The 24,827-nt window shown below is 47.3% G+C and overlaps 1 protein-coding gene across 26 annotated transcripts in view; it reads left to right on the top strand.

Annotated features, from left to right (window-relative positions):
• The window catches only part of Gtf2i (general transcription factor IIi), a 97,799-nt gene that overhangs the window by 45,385 nt on the left and 27,587 nt on the right, over positions 1-24,827 (top strand). For 4 of the 26 annotated variants that reach the window (XM_076560569.1, XM_076560568.1, XM_076560565.1 and 1 more), the window contains exons 7-14: positions 1,769-1,823; positions 2,432-2,475; positions 5,561-5,638; positions 10,513-10,569; positions 12,469-12,531; positions 18,992-19,105; positions 19,985-20,050; positions 21,864-22,047. In XM_076560569.1, the coding sequence (XP_076416684.1) occupies positions 1,769-1,823; positions 2,432-2,475; positions 5,561-5,638; positions 10,513-10,569; positions 12,469-12,531; positions 18,992-19,105; positions 19,985-20,050; positions 21,864-22,047 (661 nt within the window). Of the gene's footprint in view, positions 1-1,768; positions 1,824-2,431; positions 2,476-5,560; positions 5,639-8,548; positions 8,609-10,512; positions 10,570-12,468; positions 12,532-18,991; positions 19,106-19,984; positions 20,051-21,863; positions 22,048-24,827 lie in introns of all 26 variants that reach the window. The other 22 variants (XM_076560574.1, XM_076560576.1, XM_076560572.1 and 19 more) reach the window with 9 other exon arrangements.

Below are 24,827 nucleotides of genomic sequence, written 5' to 3'. Positions count from 1 at the left end.
TCCAGATTTTTACATGGATAGAATGATAATGTGTGTATTCTTTTGCTGGCTTCTCATTTTGAAATTACCTGTGCTTTATATAGTAATAGTTGATTCTCGTTTTACTGTTGTGTGGTGTGCATGTCTCCCTGGCCCCCCACCCCCACCCCCACCCCCACCACTTTAACAAATATTGGAAACAGGGCCTCTCTGTGTAGCGCTGGCTGGCCCAGAATTCACAGAAATCTGCCTGCCTCGGTCTCTTAAGTGCTAGGATTAAAGGCGTGCTCTGTCACACCCAGCTTTTGCTTGTCCGGACTTGGTCTTGCTTGCTCGGTGGCCTGGACCTTTTGATATAGATCAGGCTCTCCACAGGCGATTCCCTTCTTGTCCATGTTGTGTCCGTGTTATATACAGATACAACAGTGTTTACTTGTTCCTCGGGTGAGGAAATCCGGCTTATATAGATTCTCGGCGTTCTCAGGAAAGGCTGTGTAAGGTTGGTGGAGGTTTGGCTCCACCAGCGCCCTCCGCAGTGCTGGTGAGGTGAGCCAGGCGCTTGTACATGCTAGGTCAGTGGTCTGCTGAGCCGCTGTGCCAGCCTTGGTTAGCGAGGGTGGGACAGGGTTGTGCTGTGTGGTCAAGACTGGCCTTGAACTTTGGTTCCTCCTGCCTCAGCTTCTCCAGTGCTTGGATTCCCTGTGTGCCTCCAAGCCTGGCAAGACATTTCTTTTTGGGGGAGTGAGGTGAGGTGAGGGGCATTCCTGGAACTCACTCTCTAGACTAGACTGGGTTTGAACTCAGAGATCTGCCTACCTCTGCCTCCCGAGTGCTGGGATCAAAGGCTCTGCGACCCCACTGCCAACAGTTCTTTTTTTTTTTCCCTCCAAGATTTATTTATTTATTATGTATACAGCATGTATGCCTGCCGGCCAGAAGAGGGCGCCAGATCTCATTACAGATGGTTGTGAGCCACCATGTGGTTGCTGGGAATTGAACTCAGGACCTCTGGAAGAGCAGCCAGTGCTCTTAACCTCTGAGCCATCTCATCTCTCCAGCCCGCCAACAGTTCTTTTAATTGCAGTATAATTCACATTTTAACGTGTATCACAAGTTGGCACTTGATCATTATGTGACTGTGAACACTTCCATCATGTCACACAAAAGCCCCCGCACCGACCCTTAAGTGGGGTCACATTTGTGTCAGCAGGCTCATTGTATGCACTCAAGAGATGCTTGATTTCTGTAGTCAGCTCACTGACCAAATATTTGTGTGAAATGAAGGTGGATAAAGGAGTTCAGAGGCTGTGTCTACACGTTTGTGTTTGCACGTCTGTGTTTGTCTACACGTCTGTGTTTGCACGTCTCAGAAGGTTTCTCCTCCAGGTCCTCTCATGCCACCTCAGATCCCCCACAAGCCAGGTCATAGTAGTTTATGCTGTAATCCCAGCACTGTGTGAGGTTGAAGGCCAGCCTGGGCTACGTAGTGAGACCCGACCTACAAACACAAAACAGCAACAACAAAAGGAGTCGGATGTGGGCAGCATGGTGGCGCACACCTTTAGTCCTGGCACTGGGGTGGCAGAGGCAGCCTGATCTCTCTGAGTTCGAGGCCAGCCAGGTCTACAGAAGAAGTTTCCAGGAACAGCCGGGGCTGTTACACAGAGAAACCCTGTCATAAAACAAAACCCACACCAAACAAAGACGGTGGAGAGCGGTTTGGGAATTTAAAATACCAACCCTACTTAAAATGCTGTTAAACCTGAATGTAATTTGCTTTCGTTTGTAGGTGGCCGAGTGATGGCATCAGATCCTGAGAGGACCATCCTGTCTCCTGGTGGAAGGTAAACCATCCCTCACCAGCACCGTTGTGCCTGTGCCCAGAGTTACCAAAATAGCAGGCAGCCTCGTGCCACACATCCAGAGTGCAAATGCAAATTTTGTTTATGAGAAAAAGCCTTTTTTCTAGTAGCTCAGGGTAGTCTCATATTGGAATAACCGTGCCTCGGCCTCCTACATGCTGGGATTGAAGGCGTGCGCCACCACCGCCCGGCAAAGCCTTTCTTTCTTTTTTTTTTGGGGGGGGGGGGGGGTTGAGACAGGGTTTTTCTATGTCACTTTGCGCCTTTCCTGGATCTTGCTCTGTAGACCAGGCTGGCCTCGAACTCACAGAGTGACACCTTTCTCTGCCTCCCAAGTGCTGGGATTGAAGGCGTGCGCCACCACCGCCCGGCATACCTTGCTTTCTAATAGCCCAGGTATTGGAATCCTCCTGCCTCGGCCTCCCGAGTGCTGGCATCCCAGGTGTGTGACACCAGGCATGTAGGTTCCCCTCAGGAGTCGTGCACAGTGGCACTTCTCACGGAAGGCCGCACGTCGGGGACGCTGTTGACCACTGTGCAGGTGGCCCTCACACTTGCATCCCGTGATCCACGTCTCCTCCTCCTTTCAGTTGTGGCCCCATCAAAGTGAAAACGGAACCCACGGAAGACTCTGGTATGTACTAGTAGTACTCTTAGAATCGCTTACACACAGTCTTTTCCTCTGTCGAGGAGGCTATCTTTTGAGTTGCTAGTTACTGTGTCTTGTTATGCTGACCAGACTGGCGTCTTAGGAGCCTCCTGCCTCGGCCTGGCCAGTGCTAATATTTCAGGCATGTGCTGTCTCCCTGGTTTCATTGTAGGAGGGGCCTCTAAAGATTTATTTTTAATTAATCCTTAATTTCGTGCATGTGCCTGTATGTAAATATGGTATCTTTGTATGCATGGGCGGGGCGGGAAGTTGTGTGCCTGTGCATGCTCCCAGGACAGAAGAGGGCGCCCAGTGTCTTCTCCTCTGACTATTCCTTTGAGGCAGGGTCTCTCAGAACCCAGGGCCGCTATCTGGGAAGCTCAGTCCCCTTACCCTTGCCTCCCTCCGAGCTGAGGTGACAAGCACTGACCGGTTTGGTCCACTTGTTACGAGAGTCCTGAGATCGAAGGAGCTCTGGTGCTCGGGATTGTGTAGGAAGTATTCTCAGCCACGGAGCTGTCTCTCCAGCCCCCTCACTGTGGTTGGAATTTGTGATTTCCTCATGGGAGATGATGCTCAACATTTCTTTCATGCACTCATTGGCTGTTCCTGTGTCTTTGATGACGTGTTTTTTTTTTTTTTTTTTTTTTTTTTTTTACTGTGTGTGTGTGTGTGTGTGTGTGTGTGTGTGTGTGTAAGAGAGAGAAAATGAGAATGTGAGAGACAGGCAGTGGGGGGAGGGAGGGAGGGAGGGGATGAATCCAGGCACATGTGTGCCACGGTGTGCCTGCTGAGATCAGGCAGCAACCGCAAGTGTTGGTCTGAGGCGTTTTGCTCCTGCAGAGGCCAGACTCTCTGACTGAGAGTTTCCAGGGATTCTCTGCCTTCCATCTCACCGTAAGAGAGCGGGCATCAGAGACACACAGCACCATGTCCAACCTTACATGGGTTCTGGGGTGCAAACTCCAGCGCTTCCGCGGTGTGGCATGCTTTTCACCCAATGAGTCCTTTCTCCAGCTCCTGTTTGCTTTATTTTTAACCTGTGGTTATTGGTTCCACCTCCCGCCCCCCCCCCACCTTTTCAGAAGTTCTGCATATTTTTTTGGATACAAGTCAGAAACATGGTCTTCAAATGTTTCTTAGAGCCTGTGCTAGGTCTTTTTATTTTCTTTAATGGTGTCTTTGAAACTCAAAAAATAATAAGTTGTGGTCAGTATGTTTCCAAGGTTGTGATTTTGTTGTTGTTGTTTTTTTAGATTTAAAACATGTTTTACTCTTTGTTTTTATTTTTATTTTTATTTTTTTTGAGACAAGGTCTCTTTATGTAGTGCCTGCCTCTCCATCTCCAATTTCTAGGATTAAAGGTGTGCACCACCACGTCTGGTTTAATTCATCTAATTTTTTTTTATTTTCGAAGTTATAATTATATTATTTCTTCTTTTCTTTCCTCCCACTAAACCCTTCTATATATACTGCCTTTCCCTCTTTCAAATTCAGGTCACAGCGTTATTACATTCCCCCCCCCTCTCTCTCTCTCTTCCTCTCTTCCTCCCCCCCCCAAATGTAACCTGCTCCGTCTGTGTAATGTTACTTATGTGTAAGTTTTAGCAGAGAAGACTCTTTCTTCCTAATCTCAGTATTTCTTAGTTGCCTGTGTTCTTTGTATAGGATTGAGGTTTCATGGGTTTAAAACATTTTTTTTAAAACTTAATTGCAAAGGCAGGCAGATCTCTTGAGTTCTAGGCTAGCTTGGTCTTCAGAGTGAGTTCCAGGACAGCCTGGTTTACAGAGCAAGTTCTAGGACAGCGGGGCTGTACAGAGAAACTCTATCTCAAAAGCTAAAAATTTATATATATATATACACATTTATTTTTGCTTAAAAACATTGTATGGGTGCTGGAGAGATGGCTTCTTAGAGGTTAAGAACATTGGCTGCTCTTCCAGAAGACCCAGGTTTACTTCCCACCACCCACATGGCAGCCCAACTGTAACTCCACTTCCAGGGAGTCCAACAACCTCCCCTTACACAGACACACATGCAGGCAAAACACCAATGCACATAAAATAAAAATAAAATTGATGTGTATTTGTGTGATTCTGTGTAGTTGGATGTGAGTGCAGTACTTACAGTGACCAGCAGGGGCATCAGAGCTTCCTGGAGCTCGTGAGCTGGAGGAGGGAGTCCATGGCCCTAACCCAGAGCCATCTCCCAGCCCCGCCACTGCGGCATTTTCATACACAGATATCATTAACGTTTTTTCCCATGCCCTCCTCCACAGTACCGCCCCCATCCTCCCGCCCCCTTTCTGTTTTATTGTTCCTTAGAGACAGTGTGGCTCTGTGGCTCTGGCTGTCCGCTAATCCTGCAACCTCCCAGCGGCTGAACCAGACACAGGGCTTCCTTTTGTTTTCTTTTTACCTAGAAAATACTTGTCCAACCTACAGTCAGCAAAGCTTTGCGATTAGGTCTCTTCTGAGGGTTTCTAGCGTTAGTTCTTAGGCTGGTTTGTGGGATGGAGAGATTGTCGTTAGGCATGTTGCGAGGTAAGAGCATAAATCACTCAGCTCATGTGAATGTTGAAGACCTTCCTGCTCTACTGGGTGACTTTGAGTCTCTGTCAGAGGTAGCGGAGTTTTACCTCACTCTTCCTTCCCCAGCCGAGAGCAGTTGGGCAGCCATATCCCACTGGTACTCTGTGTTCTAACGTTTCCTTCCTGTCCTGATGGGATGAGACGAGGTAGGCGTTCTCCCCTTCCTCTCCCCTTTTTCCGTAGAGCTAAGTTGATTTTTACTGTGATGTTTGTTCAGGTTGGTCAGTTGGTTGGGTCTGTCTGTCTGTCTATCTGTCAGTTGCCAAAACCTTGGCTTGGTTGGGGTTGCAGATGGCTTCCTTCAACACCTACCTGATAAGCATTTGCCCTTTCACAGTCTTTAATGTGTGTAAGGATTTGAATGTGCGGTGCCCTGGAACCGTGACCTACTGGAGACTGTCACTTGTTTACATGTGTAAGGATTTGAATGTGCAGTGCCCTGGAACCGTGACCTACTGGAGACTCACTTGTTTTGTAGGCATTTCTCTGGAAATGGCCGCTGTGACAGTTAAGGAGGAGTCAGAAGATCCTGATTACTATCAGTATAACGTTCAAGGTAACCATTGTTTAATGGGGTCTTTCTTCCTGACACTTGGTGGTGGCGTTCAGCTCTCGGAGCCGTCTGTGCCGCAGTGCCTGTTCCTAGTTTCCGTCCGAGTCAGGCGAACGTGAGAGTTCTGGTCCCCATCCGTGTCCTCACTTGTATGGTCAGCCCGGGTCATCTTAGCAGTCTCAGCGTGGCGTGGTTGGCACATGCTTGTGTGCTCAGCACTCGGGAGCCCAGGGCCAGCCGGAGCTACGCAGGGAGACCTCGCCTCAGACAAACGAACGTTTCAGTGGCTGCTTCAGTGTGTGCGTTGTGAAATGTTCACGGAGTTCTAGTTTTCACTTGCCTGGGAGACTTGATTTTCTTTAAAGTGATAAGCCTTACTGGCTGTGGAGTATTTTACAAATGCCTAGAATAATATTTCAGGATGTTTAAGTGTGCAAATATCTGCTCACTGTCAGTGACAAAAGTTGGGGGTAGGGTGGCCTCATGGAGGTGAAGGGCAGCTTGGAGTCGGTTCTTTCCTTACACTAGATGGCTCCTGGGGATTGAGCTTGGGTCATTAGGCTTGGTGGCATGTGTCTTTACCCCAAGCTCTCTTGCTGGCCTTTGAACAGTCTAATGATTGTGATCCTAGGACTTTGCTGGCATCATCATCATCATCATCAGGGATTCTTTTTATGGTTTTAGAGTCAGAATATAGCTAGACTTGGTTGGTAGTGTCTTGCTCATGTGTACATAAAGGTAGCAGGTAGATGGATGTTTGAAATAAAATGTCCCCGTCTTTAGTATTTTCTTCATTGACATCATTTTCATTACCTGCTGTGAGTACAAGTCCCCACACCCCTCCCCCCACGCGCACACCCTCAACACTCACACTGGGAAGATGATATTTCTTTGGCATTTTTTGAAACAGGGTTTCTACTATGTAGCTCTGGCTACCCTGGTACTCATTAAGTAGATCAGGCTGGCCTCAAATTCGCAAAGGTCCACATGCCTCTGCCTCCTGAGTGCTGAGATAAAAGCATACGTTTTTACTCTTGGGCTTAATTATCTTTTATTGGTGTGTGTTCATTGTGCAGAATGGTAGTTGGCTTGGCTTGACTTGAGTCAGGGTCTCATGTATCTTAGGCTGTCCTCAAGCTCCGTATGTTGCCGAGGATGAGTTCTAACTTGGGATGCTCCCCCCAATCCCCCCCACCCCCGCACCCCGACTGTTTTCCTCATTGAACTGACTGTTTCTTTAGTGCAGTTGAAGAAGTTAAGCTACACATTCCACTGGCCGTTCCCCAGGCCAGTAGAGCAGTGCCTTGTGGGCATTTCCCTTTTTCCTTTCCATCCTTCTCCCTCTGTTATCCTCTCTCCCACACTCCCCTCTTTGGGCTGGAGATTGACCCCAGGGCCTCCAGCTGTGGAGCGAGCAGGTCCCCGGCCCCTGAGCCACACCACAGCCCCACGATGTCTCTTTGTGATGTGTCTCCTGCTTGTACTGTGTGTTGGTGTCTTTGTGAAATTCCCTATGTGCTGTTGCAGACTGTTCAAATGCAGTGTTTATCAACCTGTGGGTTGTGACCCCCTTTGGGAGTGAATGACCCTTTCTCAGGGGCACCTAAGACCATCGGAAAACACATATTTATGTTACGATTCGTAATAGTAGCAAAGTGACATTTATGAAGTAGCAGTGAAAATAACGTTAGGTTGGAGGTCACCACAACGTGAAGAACTATATTAAAGGGTTGCAGCATTAAGGAGGTCCAGAACCACTGGTCTAGGGTGTTTTCTGTGTTGTATTTAGATAGTGTTTTGTGTTCGCGTTTTCTTTTATTATGGATATGTGGTTTTGCTATGAGCCGAGCGAGGTTCCCAAACCCAGGAGTCTCCGTGCTCTCTTGAGTGCTGGTGTTACAGACTTGTTGTTTATTTGTTTGATGTTAAGAACTGGCCATTGAAAGTCGCGCTTTGCTTCTTTCAGTTGATGAATTCTAAAAAGCCTGTTCAGGGTCTCGGGCTTTAGCTCAGGGGTAGTGTTCATCCGGTGTGCCAGAAGCCCTGGCGTCCATCCCCAGTACCACGTAGACTGGCCACACTGGAGCACGCTTGCCTTCCCAGCACTCCAGAGGTGGAGGTAGCAAGACCTCAGAAGTCAGAGGTCAGCCTGGGCTCCATGTAACTGTCTCACGTACAGTGGAAACTTACCTGTACTGTGTTATTAGATCTGTGACTTTGTGTTCTGTGTTTCCTGGTGAATGAACCTTCATTATGGCATCATCATACATGTGTGTAGTGCACTTGGACCATAACCCTGTGGCTCTGTTTTGTCTCTTCACCCACCCTTTGTGTACCCAAATCCCCTTCCTCTCTCCCAAGTAATCCCCCTTCTGTTTTTAATGTATTTTCGAAATACTTTGACTAATGGGAAAACTTTGTTAAGTTAATGAAGAGGATCTCGACCAGAAAGAAAGTGCATCGATCCCTGCCTGGTGGTTTGTTGTGTACGCCTCTGTGGTGGTTGAGGTTTATTAGTAGTGGATGTCCTTCAGCAAGCCTGGGGGAGGTTCAGAGTCTCAGTAATCCTTGTATGGAAGAATCAAACAGTAGGCGTGTGCAGTCAGCGTCCGCCTTTCCTGTAGCGAGCCCTTGTCCATTTGAACCACTCCGAGCCTCCATTACAGACGTGCCGTTACCATGCCATCCCGTCCTGTCGGTCATCCTCAGTCTCCTTAACTGTGTACACAAACCTTTACCAGAACACACTCCTCCCATCAACCAAGACCATCAACTAACATCCCCCCCCCTTTTTTTTTTGCCTGTTTTTATTTCTAAAAAGGCCATCATTCCATAAACATCACCCAGATAGGCACTAATGTGACCAACATATGCTTTGAAATTCCTTTTGAAGCTTATCTTTGTATCCCAAAGCAGGCCCTTCTGAAACTGATGATGTTGATGAAAAGCTCCCCCTTTCGAAGGCTTTGCAAGGTATCGCCTTTCGCTTCTGCTCTCCCACATCCTGTTCGTATTTACTGTTTCTTTATATTGGACAGACTGTTTTAATAATTATAACTATATTACTTTTCCGAATGGAAAAGGAAAAAAAATGTATTGGCCTTTTTTTTTTTTTTTAAACATAAATGAACTTCACAAGCAAAATTTTTCAAAACCAATTTTCCCTTTTGTGAATCTAGTAATGAATCTCGAAATGGGTACATGACACACTTTCCTATTGAAGGTAAAGTACACTTTATACCTTTATCAGCATAGTCAGCAGGCAGGCTGTTACTGGGGTTAGCAGTGTGAGCAGTGCTAAGGCGTGGTGATGCTTAGCTTGGGAAGGATTGCAGACTATCTATCACTTGTGAACCCCTGTGCTTACTGAATGACCCCTTGGATAACTTTTGTGCTGTGTCTCCAGACTTGGTCATAGTCTGTTAGTTATGGCTTCTCCTCTGTCCCTTCTGGCTTTGATCTCATGCGATGTATTTTCTTTAGTGTCACGCTGGAATGTAGATAGAATGGTCTCTTCCATTTTCATAGATTTTAGTAGACCGGAGAGGACACACAGGGTCATAGTATGCATCAGCAGCCTCCCTAACCTGCCCCCGGTATCTCGGCCATGCTGGGGACGGACGGCTGGCCTCTTCTCCCTTTTCTCGTGTTTTGGCTTCACATCTGTTTCTTTTGACTTTACACAGTCAAAGGATTTACAGCTCCGTAAGTGCACAGGTGAAGGTCCACCAAGCATAAGAACGTGTGCAGAGGAAGCACACTGCGCCTGTGGCTCGCAGGTCGGCTTGCGAATACAGCGCTGCCTGCCCTTAGCTGTGAGTCCCCACTGTAGAGCCCGTGGGAAGCATCCCGAGACAGTCAGGCCATGACGGCCCAGAGCATTGCGACACAAAGACCTACGCTGGGCGCTGGGAGAGCTCTGAGGCCCTCCAGGTCAAGTGTACCGATGACCTTGGCCTCCCCCTTAGGCAGGAGCTGAGCATGGTCGTCAGGAGACCTGCCGCCCGCCCGCCCGCCCGCCCACCCGCCCCTCGGTGACTCCTGTACCGGCAGGTGTCTGTTTTCCTTTATGCACGATGGTGTTTTTCCTCTTTTCCTGTCCCCAGCTTAGACACTTAGAGATTGAGGATGCACTTGGGGGCAGCTGTGCACTGGATCCCAAGGGGCCGTTTGGTGTCCTGGCTGGCGGCTCTCGTGCGGTGCCTGGTTGGTCCTCTTGCTCCTCCTGGCTGCCTGACCCAACAGGTGGCTGGATGTATGCCCCATGTCCAGAAGCAGGCAGGTTATTTCCTGAACTAAAATGCTTTTGAAACTAAAAATAGTCTCTAGAATTTTAATTCAAGTGTTTAAGTACAACTGTGATTAAATTATGGACTAGTGTCCGTAGCTTCTATCACGGTAGAAAGGGAAAGAGGGCACATTCCACACACAATAAGCCTTGACTTTGTTTTGGTTTGGTTTTTTTGGTTTTGACACCTCGTTAAGTCTCTAGGCAAAGAAAGACGGTCTTCTGATTTGGTGGTTTGTTTGTGGGTTGTTGCCCGATGAGCATGGTACCTGGACTGTCACGGCTTCTCAGCTCCCAGCATCCCTCGGCAATCTAGCATGCGGTGGCAGTGACTAACACCAGAGCCAGCCCTGCATAGCCTCCTTCTGGATGTTTGCCTTTCCAAAAGTCCGCAGCTTCCGAATAGCAGCAGAGTTAAAGATTTTTCCGAGTTAGAAAACATTGTTTGAATTTATTGCTGAGTTTAAAAAATCTTTGCGTGTATGTTTATTATATTAAAGTGTATGGTCACCTAGTTTTTCTTCTTTTACTGCTAGTGTTTTTTTTTTTTTTTTACTGGTTTAGTATATATTGTTCATTTTCTTTGTAGGAAGCCGTCATTCCTCAGAAGGCAACGAAGGAACAGAAGTGGAAATACCCGCAGAAGGTTAGGAAAGAAGGACCTTGACTTTTCCCGTCTGTTGCCCGTTCTTCGGAGATGAGACGGTGGTGGTCCGCGCCTTCACGGCCAGCACCCTCAGTTTTAGAGAGGAGGCATGTGGTGGCCCGCCCTCACTGTGCTAAAGGCACTGGGCCTGGCCGCCATGGTTAGTGATGCTCTTGGCCGTGCCAAGTCAGTGGGTCCTGTTTCTTTTTAGCTTTCTTGTGCCATATTGAAAGAGGAGAAAAAAAAAACTCCATTTTATTTTATTCCATGAATGAATTAATTATTTTTCAGTAGTTTACAGTTAAAGTGATTCCATTTAACTTTAAAACGTGCTATTTATCATCCCCAGTTTGCTCGTAGGCAACAGCTAACTTTGTGACTGAGAAGTTTCCCGTCTTCTCACTGTTAACACACCCGCAGCTACCCCAGGAATGGCTGCCACTCAGCCACTGAGCTCTCCTTAGCATTGCCTGGGCCCCAACACACTAGGAATGTAAGCACCTGACTGCACAGCGTGCGGGAGCGCCCCCTGCTGGCTGGCTGGCTGGCGTAGTTCTTAGCCCTCCCAGGAGATGGCTGGTGGGTCATCTCGTTTCAGAATCAGTATTCCTCTCATTAACTGTTGTTTATACAACACAGGGGGAATTTATCCCGAAACTTGGCATTCCTTGTATCTGCTGTTTCCTTTTATTTAAGAACTCATGGATTTGACCTTTGACCTTCTAGTGAAGGGGTGATCTTAGCAAAGACATGGCCTGATCTATGCACATTCAGCTGCAGTAGGCTTCCTAGTAGGAATAAATTTCTCTCAAAAATGTCGATGTTCTAGTTGGGTGTGGTAGCGCACACCTGTTATCCCAGCACTTGGGAGGCTGAGAGAGGAGGATCACCCATGAGTTCCAGGCCATCCTGGGCTATGTAGTGAGACCCTGTCTCAAAATAATAAAACAGAAAAAGAAATACTTGTGCATCCTTGAGATGTTCTTCACAGGTGATTGTGTGGTGAGCGCCCTGTTGGGTTTGGGGAGGTAAATGTGATGGCAGGTCTTAGATTGGGGTGGGTGATACTGCTAACAACAGGCCTCTGTACAGGACCTACCTGCATGGTTCATCCAGAACCCAGACTGCTGCACGGTTTCACAAGTCTGTCAACACATCCTGGGTCTCGGAGACTCATTTCTGATGAAATTCTTACTGATGTGGTCCAGTGTTAACAGCCAAGTTAACTTGAGTGCACTTGAGTCCTGCTCTTTATTCCTGTACTAACAGCAGACATCGTCTCTGGCAAATCAGTTAATCTCTCAACTTTTGCAAAATGAAAGACCGCTAACGAAAATTCCCTGTGCTTCTAGCACTAACATTTCCCGTGTACGTACGTTCTGTGTCGTAATACAAATCCCGGTCAGGGTCCTGCAAGAGAGTCCGCCGCAGTCCCGCATGCCCCTGTCACCGCCTTCCCCTTTGTACGAAGGTCTCCTTTGCACAGTGTTGGCTGTGGTTTTATCTAACAGTATACATAAACCACGCATAGGGTTCCTGGAAGGAGAGAGGCCATAGTGTCCACACTAGAAAGCATGTTTGTATCTGGCATCCTCCAGTTAGAGCAGGGGAACAATTGTGAGTCTGCTGTACCCACGTTCCTCCAAGAACACGGGGCTCTTGAGTCCACCGATGCAGGTAACTTGGTGTTCCCTTAACACCTTCCAGCGTTTTCTACGTTTTGTTTTCTTTTATCCCTAGTGGTAATCAAGGGTCAAACCTCTTTAATGAACATGAAATGAATTCAAATGCCAGTTGCCTTTTATTGTAGGCTTCTTTTGGAGCACCAGACAGTAAGTGTTGGAGCACATGGAACATGCTGAATAATGAATGTCATTTTAGAATTTTATTTTTTTCAAGATTCTACTCAACATGTCCCTTCAGAAACAAGTGAGGACCCTGAAGTTGAGGTGACTATTGAAGGTTAGTTCTTCAAGCCTTGACTCCAAGAGTCCACTTCTGGTCATGAGCGTATGTGTCACAGTCACACTTGAGTCTGCATCTCATTCATTCTGAAAGACAGAGCAGCCCACGCCCCAGGAGGGCTCTCCCCGGTTGCTTTAGGAGTGCTGGGTGACAGGTTTAAGCTGTGCAGAGTAGATTTGGCCCGGAGGTAGACCAAACTGTGCTTTCTGTCAGTAGAAATTGAAAAGTGGAGGAAAAAAGGCATCCCAACCTAGATCCACGCACAGAGACAGATTCGAGGATCCTTTGGGTTGTGATAGAAGAGACCGAAGAGGTGCTGGAGGTCCTAGTGTCTCAGTCAGCAGAGGGGAGGAGAAGGCTGCCCAAGGTGGCCTCAAACGAGTGGGCTCCTGCCATCCTCCTACCCAGCTCCCCCAGTAGCTGAGACTGGAGGCGTACGCCATCACACTGGGCGAGTCAGTAGCTTTTAATGCAAGTCCCCCCCCCCCCCATGCCACTTACTTGTCTTTTGAAAATGTTTGGAAGCAGTGGTTACGAATAAAAATTAAAATAATCCCCAGTTGCAAAGTTACCTTAATACTTGTTCGTTTGTTTGTTTTGAAATGGGGTCTCACTGTGTATCCCTGGTTGGCCTGGAACTTAGTATGTAGACCAGGCAGCCTTGTATTCAGAGTGATCCGGCTGCTGAGGTTAAAGGCTTGTGCCTTTACTATTTAAATTTTTTTTTTTTCTAGAGTAAGTTCTCACTATGAGGCCTTGGCTATCCTGGAATGGCTTTGTAGATCAGGCTGATCTTGAACTCTTAGAGATCTGCCGGCCTGTTGTCCAGTGCTGGGATTAAAGGTGTGCACTGCCATCCAGGTTTTCTTCCCTTACACTCGGTGTCTCCCAGGACTCTTCTGTAAGGGCCCCTCAGTGTGGTACACTTGTACAGCACTGGAATCTAGGGACTGAAGTTCTCACCCAGTCTGCCCCTTCATCCGGGGACGGTGGCAGTACATGGCCGATAGGTTACTTATATGCACATGCGTATATGTGGATCTCTGCATTTTTGCAAATGGATAGGTGCATTATGATACAAGTTTTTGTCCCAAAGACCCCCACCTCCACAGTACACGCAGTTGGCAGTTCTTTTTTCCTAACCACAGCATAACCTTTCTTGGTTTGGGAGCTTGGGTGTGCTCTGTCTCCCTCTCTGTCTCTCTCCGTGACCTGTCCTATTGTGTCTCCATTGTATTGAAAATGTATGATGGCTTTCACGTGATAGAAGAAATCTTTTCATACTTCATGTTTCAATTGCAGTAAATTAATGCATAGATTTGTCTTCCTCGTTAACATAATTTTATTAACCTGAAAGCTACTTTGAATTCTTTATCGTCAATTAGAGAATTGAAATTTTGTGACCTTTAGTTAAAAACCTATTAAGGACTGGTGAGGTGGCTCAGCTGGTAGAGGTCCTTGTCACCAATCCTGATGACCTGAGTTCAGTCCCCAGGACCCACATAATAGAAGATGAGAACTACCTCCTGTTCTCCCAATCCTAGTGATAGGTGCCTGCCCCCTCCCCAAACACGTACAAAAATGAAGAAATAAATTGTACATTTTAAGAATGATTTATTTATTTTTATTTTTGTGCATTGGTGTTTTGCCTGCATGTATGTCTGTGTAAGGGAGTCAGATCACTGTGAGCTCGAGTTACAGACAGTTGTGAGCTGCCGTGTGGTTGCTGGGAATTGATCCCGGGTCCTCTGGAAGAGCAGCCAATGCCCTTAACTGCTGAGCCGTCTCTCCAGCCCCAAATTATAAATTTTTAAATAAAAAACCCCAATTAACTTCTAGAAGATTATAAGCATGTAAATGAGATGGTAATCAACTTTATCCTTTATATAAGAATGAGAAAAGTAAGTTCTTTGAATTATAGAAATAAAATTTGATACGATGAAGAACCAATTTGGGTTTGGAGTTTTGGGTTTTGTTATTTTTTGTTGTTATTTTTGTTTGTTTGTTTTGAGACAGGGTCTCTATGTAGGCCCGGATGTCCTGAAACTTGATATGTAGACCAGGAGACCGGGTTGCCCTGGAACTCACATGGATCCACCGGCCTCTGCCTCCCGAGTGCTGGGATTAAAGGCGTGCGCCACCACACCTGGACCGAGTTAGTATAGTGGCTGTGTTGATTATTTACAAAGTACATCCTGTCTTTTAGCGCCAAAGTCACACAAGTCAACAACCTGAAGGATGGCAAAAGGTCCCTAATGTGTATTATGTTTAATGACAAGGAAAATGCCTGTCTACTGTGAAGGAAACAATTTTCAGAGGAAAAGCCCAGGGCTACAGAGATGTCTCAGCAGTTAAGAGGGCCCGTGTGTTTCTGACAGTCTTTCATAACTTCAGTTCTCGGGATCCAGCGTCCTCTTGTGGACTCCAAAGGCACCAGGCATGCATGTGGTGCACATACATTCATGAAGGCAAACGCTCATACACATAAAATAAAAATAATAAATCTTAAAAAACATAAAGGGAAAGCACGACTAGAGAAGAAACTTGGTTTTCTTTAGGGATGTGCTTCTACTTTGAAGAAAGGTTTAAGAAGAATGAACCACTCCTGATGCCCGGGACGACTGTTAACCCTGTTGTATCTTTCTACATTTTCTTCGGAGTTTATAGAAGAGAATAAGGAAAAAAAATACTTGTTGGGCAGTGGTGGTGCACATCTTTAATCCCAAGACTCAGGAGGCTGAGGCAGGTGCATCTCTGAGTTTGTGGACAGCCAGGGCTACACAGAGGAACCCTGTCTGGAAACCCAAAAACAAGAAAAACTTGGTCGTATTTTATAGTGTTTGACTTGACCCTTCTTCCTGTGTCTGTGAGTTTCTGGACTCTTCTTTGTGGTGATCCCTCTGCAGCTAGAGGCAATGGTTGGCAGCTCTCGGCCGCCGTAAGTGAGCTGCGTTCGGGTGGCTCTGGGGCTGTCTGGCTGCGTAGGCCTCAGGCCCAAACATCACGCTTACAGCTGGCGCTTAGGTCGGGTGCTGTTCCCTTTGGCATACGCAGAGAACATAGATGTTGGGCGTGTGCAGAGCTCACTCAACGGTCTCCGCACTCAGGAGGACACTGACAGAGGCTTGCCACGGAGTGACTGTCCAGATCTGTGTATGGGGATGCATGGGGGAGGGCGGAGCTTGGGGAGTTGTAGCTGGCTTTTGTGAGAGTTCTCCTTAGCTAATAAAGAGAATTTTTGGAAAAGCTGTTTCCTTATCCCTTGGTTGTCTTTAAGGTGCTGCTCCCAAACCGAGTCCTGTATGCACACATGTGCGCAGCCCAGCCTCGGACCCTGACTTTATTTCACTGTTTGTTTGAAGTTGCTTTAGAGTAATTTGCTTTCAGACTTGGGTTGTGTTTTCATGGATGAGCTACCTTGACTCTTTCTCCGTTACTGTTTTTTTGTAAGGCCGTACAAATATTTCTGCATGCTTTTGGTCCTGCTGACCACTCACTGCACCGCCACAGACGGCAGTGCAGAGCGACGTGTGCCACACACTCGGACAGCTGTGTTATTCTGCTTCAATATAGGAGCCATTTTCTACCCACGGTGTATGTATTTCATAGCATGAACAACCGCTTGATTGCATGCAAATGAGAGGTGTGAGTTTGCGCAGTGTTCTTCAGAGCTGTGGTGTCATCGGAAAGCTTAGGGTGGACAGTTGGTAGGTCATTTTCCAGAGAAGATCTTTCTTTCTTTCTTCCTTTCTCCCTCTCTTTCTTTCTTTCTCTCTCTCTCTCTCTCTCTCTCTCTCTCTCTCTCTCTCTCTCTTTCTTTCTTTCTGGTGAAATTAATGCTGAGGGTATTGGCCGCTGCCTGAATGGAAGCCTTCAGTAGGACATGTGTTCATGTAGTCATTCCACAAACATCGGAGCTTTACATATGCCTGGTGGTGCTCCTGTCCAGTAGAATGCGTTACCTGGAGCAGGAACAGCTCATTCCCTTCCCCTTGAGGCCACAGACAGGGTCATGGTGCGAAGCAGTGGTATCGGTGCGGAGCAGTGGTATCGGAACGAGGCCTAACCCGGGCAGGGCGGGTGGAAGCCATTGGGGCTGCTGTTGAGTTTGTGGGCGCTTGACTCAGCCGGCATTTAGAATGCTTTAAACAGTTCATGCATAACCAGATATGAAATTCCAAGTTCTGGATTGGAGCCCAGGAAAAGATGAGCCACCCCCCCCACCCCACCCCCCACCCCACCCCACCCCCGCACCCCGACTAGGGTCTTTGTAAGCGATTGCTTTACCACTGAGCCACTCCTCCAGACCCCATTAGGTCATCTTCGTAAAACAGGCGTCAGTGTATCTTGAATTCTGAAATGGGTTTGACTGACTCAGGACTTAAGTGAGGTGGTTTTGTTTGTTTGTTAGTTTTTTTAGGCAGGCTCTCTCTATGCAGCCCTGGCTGTCCTGGAACTCACTATGTTGACCAGGCTGGCCTTGCACTCAGAGACCGCCTGTCTCTGCCTCCCAAGTTCTGGCATTAAAGGTGTGAGCTTCTATATCCAGCCTAAGAAGTGACCTCTTGACACTAAAGAAAATCTGCCTTGGTGTTTTTCCTCAGCCTCAGTTTGAAGTAGACCATCTTTTGAGAGGCCTAGTAGAAAGTTAAACCCAGAGTCTATCTTCAGTCTGAGCCCCAGTTTTTTGGGGCCAAATCTCAGCCACTGGCTAGCCTCTCTTTGTTTCTTTTTTCTTGTTAAAAATGAGACGGTGTCTAATGCTCCCAGGCTGGCCTTGAACTTCCTGTGTAGCCTACCTTGAACTTCTGTTCTCTGCTGGGATTACAAGTGTGTGCCATGACACCTTTTCCTCCCTGTGTTTGGAAACCCAGACTGGCCTTGACATTCTCTCAAATTGAGTACAGATTACAGTCTTGGGCCACCACATCTGGCTTCAACCTGTTTGCTTTTTTTTTTTTTTTCCAAGACAGGGTTTTGTTTGTTTGTTTATTTGGTATTGGTTTTTTTTGGGGGGGGCAGTTTGAAGACAGGGTTTCTCTGTGTAGTTCTGGTGCCTGTCCTGGATCTCACTCTATAGATTAGGCTGGCCTCAAACTCACAAAGATCTATCTCTGCCTCCCAAGTGCTGGGGTTAAAGGTTTGTGCCGCCACCACCTGGATTTTTTTTAAAGATTAATTTTATTATGTATACAGTATTCTGCCTGCATGTATGCCTGCATGCCAGAAGAAGGCACCAGATCTCATTACAGGTGGTTATTAGCCACCATGTGGTTGCTGTGAATTGAACTCAGTACCTCTGGAAGAGCAGTCAGTGCTCTTAACCTCTGGGCCATCTCTCCAGCCCCCATTGATTGATTTTTGAGATAGGGTCACTTGTATTCCAGGCTGGTCTTGAATTTGGTGTTCAGCTACGGATGACCTGGAATTTCTGATCTTCCTGTTTATACTTTTCTTTTTACCTTTCTGAGACAGAATCTCACTGTGGAGCCCTGGCTGGCCTGGAACTCACAGAGATCCACCTGTCTCTGCCTCCCAAGTGCTGGGATTAAAGGTGTGCACCACTATACCTGACATTCTACACTATGTCTTTACAATAAAGATTCTGTGAGCGACATTTACAGACGATGTTGGAGCTGACAGCTTAGCTATGGGTCCTGACCACCTTGGGACCAGATGATAGTGGCTGTTCTTCCTTGGGTCAGTTGTCCTTGGCGTTAGTATCAGGTGCACTGAGAGACGGGATTTTCCTTGGAGGTCCCTTCCATGCCATTGAAATAAGCATGAACTTCCCAAGTGTGCTGACCTGTGTGTACTCCATGCTCCCGTCCTGCTGGGTATTTGTACATGGTCCTATGTCGAGGGAGTCAACATCTCTGTTCCTTTCTTTCTGGAAACTTTGTGTTCTGGAGACTGTTTACAGAGCCAGCTTGGTGGAGCTTTAGGAAGCTGAGGCAGGAGGATCCTGAGTCCAAACCCCCTTATCTCAAGTAACAGCAACAACAAAAGGCTGGTGTGTGCTTTAGTGGGAGAGCCCAATGCCATGGAATGTCCCAACAGAAACAATTAAAAAAAAAAAATCCCCAAACTAACAGTATCCAAGGGCAGGCAGTATTGACATAGTTCCCCTCCCCGTTGTTTGAGGCCATTGGAATAATCTGTTAGCTTCCATTCAGGGTTCATCTTCCTTTTCTCATGACACACCTGCATTGTTAGCAGTAGAAATCGCTGCCTCCATTGAAACCTTTCTTTCTCAGAGCACTTTAACCGAGCACAGCTGTGGTCACGGAAGCTTTTAGAGGAGAGGAACTGGTCAGAGGGGCCGAGCAGCTGGCCTGCGGGGTGGTGCAGCTGGTGGTCGCGTGCCGAGTTCCCCTGAGTGCCGAGAGTTGTCCTCTCCGCCGCACTGTGGCTCCAGCAGCTGTTTCCTGCAGTAATGAAGGTTTTCTTTCTCAAGATGACGAGTACTCCCCGCCCACCAAGAGGCCAAAGAGCAACGAGCCGCCCCCTCCGCCGCCAGTCCCAGAGCCCGTCAACGCTGGCAAGCGCAAAGTCAGGGAGTTCAACTTCGGTAAGGACCTGCGGGGTGTGGGGGTTGGGGGGGATAAGGGGGGAGGACTAAGAGGTTGGGCCGTGGTCAGCTCTGACACAGGAGGTAGTGGATCTGTGTCGCCTGTAAGCAATGGCATTGTGTTGGCATCTGGCGCCCCATTATTCAAAGCCCCCAAACCTACATTTGTGAACTTTATCTCTCCTGGTGTTCTGTTCCGCTCTGTTGCCCACCGGCTACTAATTGTACCTCCAGTGGCCAGTATACTTCTCCTAAGGGACCGAGTAAAACATTAGGGGTGAGTTAGTTTTGTGGTCCATAGTTTGAAGACCACTTGACTTTTGAAAATGTCTTTGTTTTGTCCGTCCTGGGGTAGACCCCAGGGATTCATCTAGGCCAGTGCTCTCCCAGCACTGAACCCCACCCCAGCCTTGATGAAGGCAGCTGGATCTCCCACATTGGTTTTGCTGCATCTACTGGCTCTATCGGGATTTTGTGTATGTGTGAGTTTGTGGAGTGTCTCCAGTGTAGGGGGAAGTTGCAGTTACCTCCCTATGTGGCCTTGCTTCTCCACAGCTGGCATGCTTCAGGGGGTGCCCCCCAGGACCCTTGGAGGCCTCTCTTTGCTGCAGTTTTGCGGTGCTCAATTGGACTGGTCTTTTCCAATCGCCCATCTTTAAGAAGTTTAAAAGCTACAAAGGCAGTCTGTAGACGGTTCTAAAAATAAGTTTCAAATGTCCCTCAGCCTCCAACGGCTTTTAAGAGGCACAGAAAAGGGGAAAACACTTGGAAAGTCAGGGAGAAGCAGCCTGGGATGGGCTGATAGGCAGGTCGTCTGCTGTTGAGAGCGCCCAGTGCCAAGCCGCCCTCGTCCTGAAAATAGCCTCCTCTTGTTTGCAGAGAAATGGAACGCACGCATCACTGACCTGCGGAAACAAGTGGAGGAGCTGTTCGAAAGAAAATATGGTATGTCTGCGGTCGTCCTCCCAGGGCATTGCTCAGGTCAGCCAGGCGATGAGCCAGGCGGGTCTGCCGGGCACTAGGTCTTCCTCACAGCTGTCTCTCAGAAGGGCATATCAGAAGCCTAAGTTTCCAGAGTACCATTAAGTGGAGGTAAAGCACACACACTTACACACACTTACACACACAAACACTTCATGCTCTAGTGTTTTTTTTTTTTTTTTTTTTTTTGTTTTTTGAGGCAGACTCTGACTATGGGGCATGATTCCTGGAATTCACGATGAAGATCAGCTTGGCATCCAATTCACAGAGATCTACCTACCTCTACCTCTAGAGTGGTGGGATTAAAGGTGTGAGCCTGGCTCAGATCCATACAGATTCAAATTTTGTTGATCTTGGCTCTTGGAAACTTTTAAGACAGGGTTTCTCCTTAGCTCTGGCTCTCCTAGCTAGAACTTGCTCTGTCAACCAGGCTGGCCTTGATCTCACAGAGAACCCCCTGCCTCTGCCTCCTGAGTGCTGGGATTAAAGGTGTGCGCCACCGCTGCCTGGGAACCTTTTTTAAAAAAAGATTTATTTATTTTTATATTAGCTTCATCAGTGTTTTGAGTGCAGGAATGTTCTGTTCCCCCATGTGCCTGGTACAGAGATGGCTGTGAGCTGCCGTGTGCACAATGGGAACTGAACCTCTGCAAGAGCAGCAGATGCTCCTGACCACTGACCTATCGCTTCAGCCCCCGACCTGTATTTTGTAACTGTGGCTGAGAACTACAATGAAAGTCTAGAGTCACAGTCTAATGAATTTGCTAAATGGTACCTATTTTCCTTTATTCCCTTTATGGCTCCCTTAGTTAGGAAACACAGACACAGTCTATGTAAAGGCAGTGAGGTCCAGCAGGCAGGGCATGGCTAGGCCAGGGTGCCATGTCTTCATGCTCCTGGCCTCCTCTTCTGAGTAGACACCTGGTAAGACGGCACAGTCCTTGCAGGATACCGGCTGGTAGATGGTCTGTGCTCAGTCTTTGTGTTTTCATATTTTAATTAGCCCTCTTCTGAGCTACAGTAGTTTAGTATGACGGCAGTTCCCTACCCTGTGCTCCTCAGCCATAGAGAACCAAGGCTGCTGTTGAGACTAATAGATTGGATTGTTTGTTTGCTTGGGATAAGATCTCACCATGCACAGGCTGGCATAGAACTCACAGCGATCCCCCTGCCTCCTGGGTGGTGGAATCACCACCATGCCCATCAAGATTCTTTTGTATATAAGAAAATAAATGTGTGCCAACTACTATGAAATTATCATAACAATCTTGATGTTTTAAGAATTGAACGCAGCTTGGGTGGTAATTGGCTGAGGAGGAGGAATTCTCACTGTGTTCTATAACCTGGTGTGTGGGCCCAGGGGATTAGTGAGCTTGTGCTTAGTGTCCAGCTCAACCACTGACATGTGTGATGTACTTGCAACTTGAACGTACATGGTCATGTTTATTGGGTGCACTCGTACACAAAGCAGCAGCCCACAGTGATGATGCTGGTGTGACAGGGACCCCCGGCTGGGACGCTTCTGTAACTGTTGCGTCATTTTACCCTGGGGTAAATAGGTTTTATTGTAACTTGTGCAGATCAAGAATGTCTTCCTTGTGTGAATGTGTGAATAACGAGGACTCAGCAGTTCCGTTTGTACCATGCACACTAACCATGGTGGTTTGGGCTTACAGGGCTCAGGAGGACAAAGCGGCATTGCCTGTTCGAGTGACGTTCTGGAGTTTGCGCAGACCTTGTCTTGTACTGATGGTCCCTTTCTCTTTTCATCCTAAAGCTCAAGCTATAAAAGCCAAAGGTCCGGTGACGATCCCATACCCTCTCTTCCAGTCCCATGTTGAAGATCTTTATGTAGAAGGGCTTCCCGAAGGGATTCCTTTCAGAAGGCCATCGACATACGGCATTCCTCGCCTTGAGAGGATCTTGCTGGCAAAGGAGAGGATCCGCTTTGTGATTAAGAAGTAAGACGCGTGCACTTGTATGGGCCTCTTGTCTGGTTTGGTTGGTGCATTTCTTTTTTTTTTTTTTTTAATGCTGGCAGATACTCATTAATCACAGACTATATTTTAAAGGTCGGATGATTGTGTATCTCTTTATGTCCCACTCTGTTCCTTTTCCTTGTGTTTGTATGTGTAGTATGTGGGGTGGATCGCCCTTCCACCTTCTTTTCTTTTTCTTTTCTTTTTGGTTTTTCGAGACAGGGTTTCTCTGTGTAGCTTTGCGCCTTTCCTGGAACTCACTTGGTAGTCCAGGCTGGCCTCGAACTCACAAAGATCCGCCTGCCTCTGCCTCCCGAGTGCTGGGATTAAAGGCGTGCGCCACCACCGCCCAGCCCACCTTCTTTTGAGGCAGGTCTCTCAGTCAAACCCAGGATTCCTCATTCAACTTGTCTATTTAGCCTATATTGCTCCGGGGATTATATCTCTGCTCTCTGAGGCCACTGTGCCTACCTGACACTTGTTGAGTGCTGAGCATCTGAGCTCTGGTCCTCTTGCCTACGGGGAAAGCGTTTTACTGAGCCGGCTGTCCAGCAGCCTGATTTCCACCTTGGAATGTGTGTATACGTGACTGGGTTGGCTCCTGCCCACCCGCTAGGCCTGCGGTCATCCCTTTCCCTTGCTGTTTCCACGCTGAGGGGAGAAGCCACAGCATCTGTGTAATGCTTTTAAGTCTGGAAAATTGAAAGCACACGTGAGCCTAAGATTGGAAAATTAAAATAAGGAAAGCTGGTAGGAAGAGGGAAAAGGAAAATGAGGCACAATGTTGGGTTAACAAAAGCTTTGTTCAGGGTGCCTGCCCAGAGTCCAGAGGGGGAAACCACTTACCGATGGATAAATCTACCCATGTGCTCTTTCGGTCCGTCCACTGTATGTTCTAAGCAAGCTTCTGATCTCTCTGCTGTTCTCTCTTTTTCCACTGCTTCTCCAAGTCTACAGCTTTTCAGCTCTCTTAGCTCCTCTCTTGCCTGATTTTCCGTACATCTCTAACAGGAGACTCCTTGTCATCTGAGAAAAGTTTCAAAACCCTCAAGGCACATTCCTAGAATAGAAGATAAGGAGCAGAGCCATTACCATGGTAACGCAGGGTTCCAAGGTCTCAGGACCAGAGGGAGGGGGCACAGTGCCCAGTGTGACAAACTCTGAGGCATTGCTTTTTATCAGCAGATTTGGCAAGCGAGGAATTGGCAGGCTTTTCTAGGGTGTTTTGTGTTAGTTACCTGGGTAGACACCTGCGACTCTGACCGTGTGCATACTGTAAAGTTTTAAACTTGTGATCTATTTACAAAGGCCTTTAGTCTAGTTTGAACTTGCTGTGAGGTAAAAATGAGCTAAACATGTGCAGTTTGTGTTAGACTCAGGAGAGATTATTATTTTCTGTGTTAGTCTGAGCACAAGGAACAAAGCATGCTTTAAGTGTTTACAGTCTCGTGGGACAATGGATCTGGCTATCAAGCATGTCATAGTATATTTCTGTATATCAAAATTATACAGCTAAATGAAAAGTCATCTTCCTGACCACCCACAGATTTATGTGCCCATAGATTGAGATGTAATCATGAGATTACATATATACATTTTATGAAAATGCTTGGTAATGGGAAGATGTCATAGCTGTTCTTGCACAAGAAGTTTACAAGAAGAAACAGCCAGTTCATTCATAAGGCAATAATTCCAACATGCCTTGAGTGATGGCTTAGTCCTCCACTAGAACCCTTGGTTCTGATAGGTTGGCCCTTTGAACACTAGTTGTCACCTACTGTATACTCCCATGGCCTTTTGCTACCAGCAGCTCTCAATGTCGGACACCCTTCACACTAATTAGAAAAGTGTATGAGGACGGCTCCTTCACTGCTGAGCAAGTGCAGCCATCAGAGGTGGTGGTGGTGGTGGTGGTGGTGGTGGTGGTGGTGGTGGTGGTGGTGGTGGTGAATCGCCCCCCCCTTAAAATGTCAGCCACCCGTACAATGCCATAGTTCCTTTTTCCTTCTTTGTTTTTTACATTATTTTTCTATGTTTGTGCATGCTTGTGCATGCATGTACACGTGGAGGTCCAAGAATGTCAGGAGTCAGTTCTCTTCCCACTGGGTGCATTTTTATGGATCAAACCCAGGTTGTCGTGCTTGGCAGTATTTCCGGAAGTCATCTTGCTGACCCCACTTCCATATTTCTTGACTAAGACTACGGAGTAAAGTGTAAAGATCTGGGAGGGCGTTTGTAAAGTGATAGCACCAAATGAAGATGGAGGAACACTCCAGTGTCTGTGAAACAGTATGTGCACTGTGAAGGCGTAGGTAGAATGTAATCTAGCAAAGTAAAATACAGTAGCAACGCTGCATTTCAGATGAGAGGGCCGGAAGACTGTCAGTCTAGAGAGTAGGTCCGAAAAAGTATGCCAGGGCATGGGAAGGAAGTCATGTTTCTGTCACATGGACCTTTAGTTTCACCATTCAAGAGGCAGAGGCAGGAGGATCTTTATGAGTTTGAAGCCGTTCTGGTCTGTGTAGTGAGTTCCTGGCCAGTGAGGGCCACATAGCTTGACCTTGTTTCAAAAAACAGGAGAAATGAAATGAAATATTAAAAGTTTGTGATGGTGGGTTGGAGAGATGGCAGGTTAAGAGCACTGCTTGTTTTTCCAGAGGTCCTGAGTTCGATTCCCAGCAACCACATGGTGGCTTACAACCATCTGTAATGAGATCTGGTGCCCCCTTCTGGCCTACAGGGATACATGCAGACAGAACACT

This window comes from Peromyscus maniculatus, chromosome 23 (genome assembly GCF_049852395.1).
Source record: "Peromyscus maniculatus bairdii isolate BWxNUB_F1_BW_parent chromosome 23, HU_Pman_BW_mat_3.1, whole genome shotgun sequence".
Lineage (NCBI taxonomy): Eukaryota > Metazoa > Chordata > Mammalia > Rodentia > Cricetidae > Peromyscus > Peromyscus maniculatus.
Note: the sequence above shows the minus strand (reverse complement) of the source record. Positions and strands in the feature narration are given on the sequence as shown.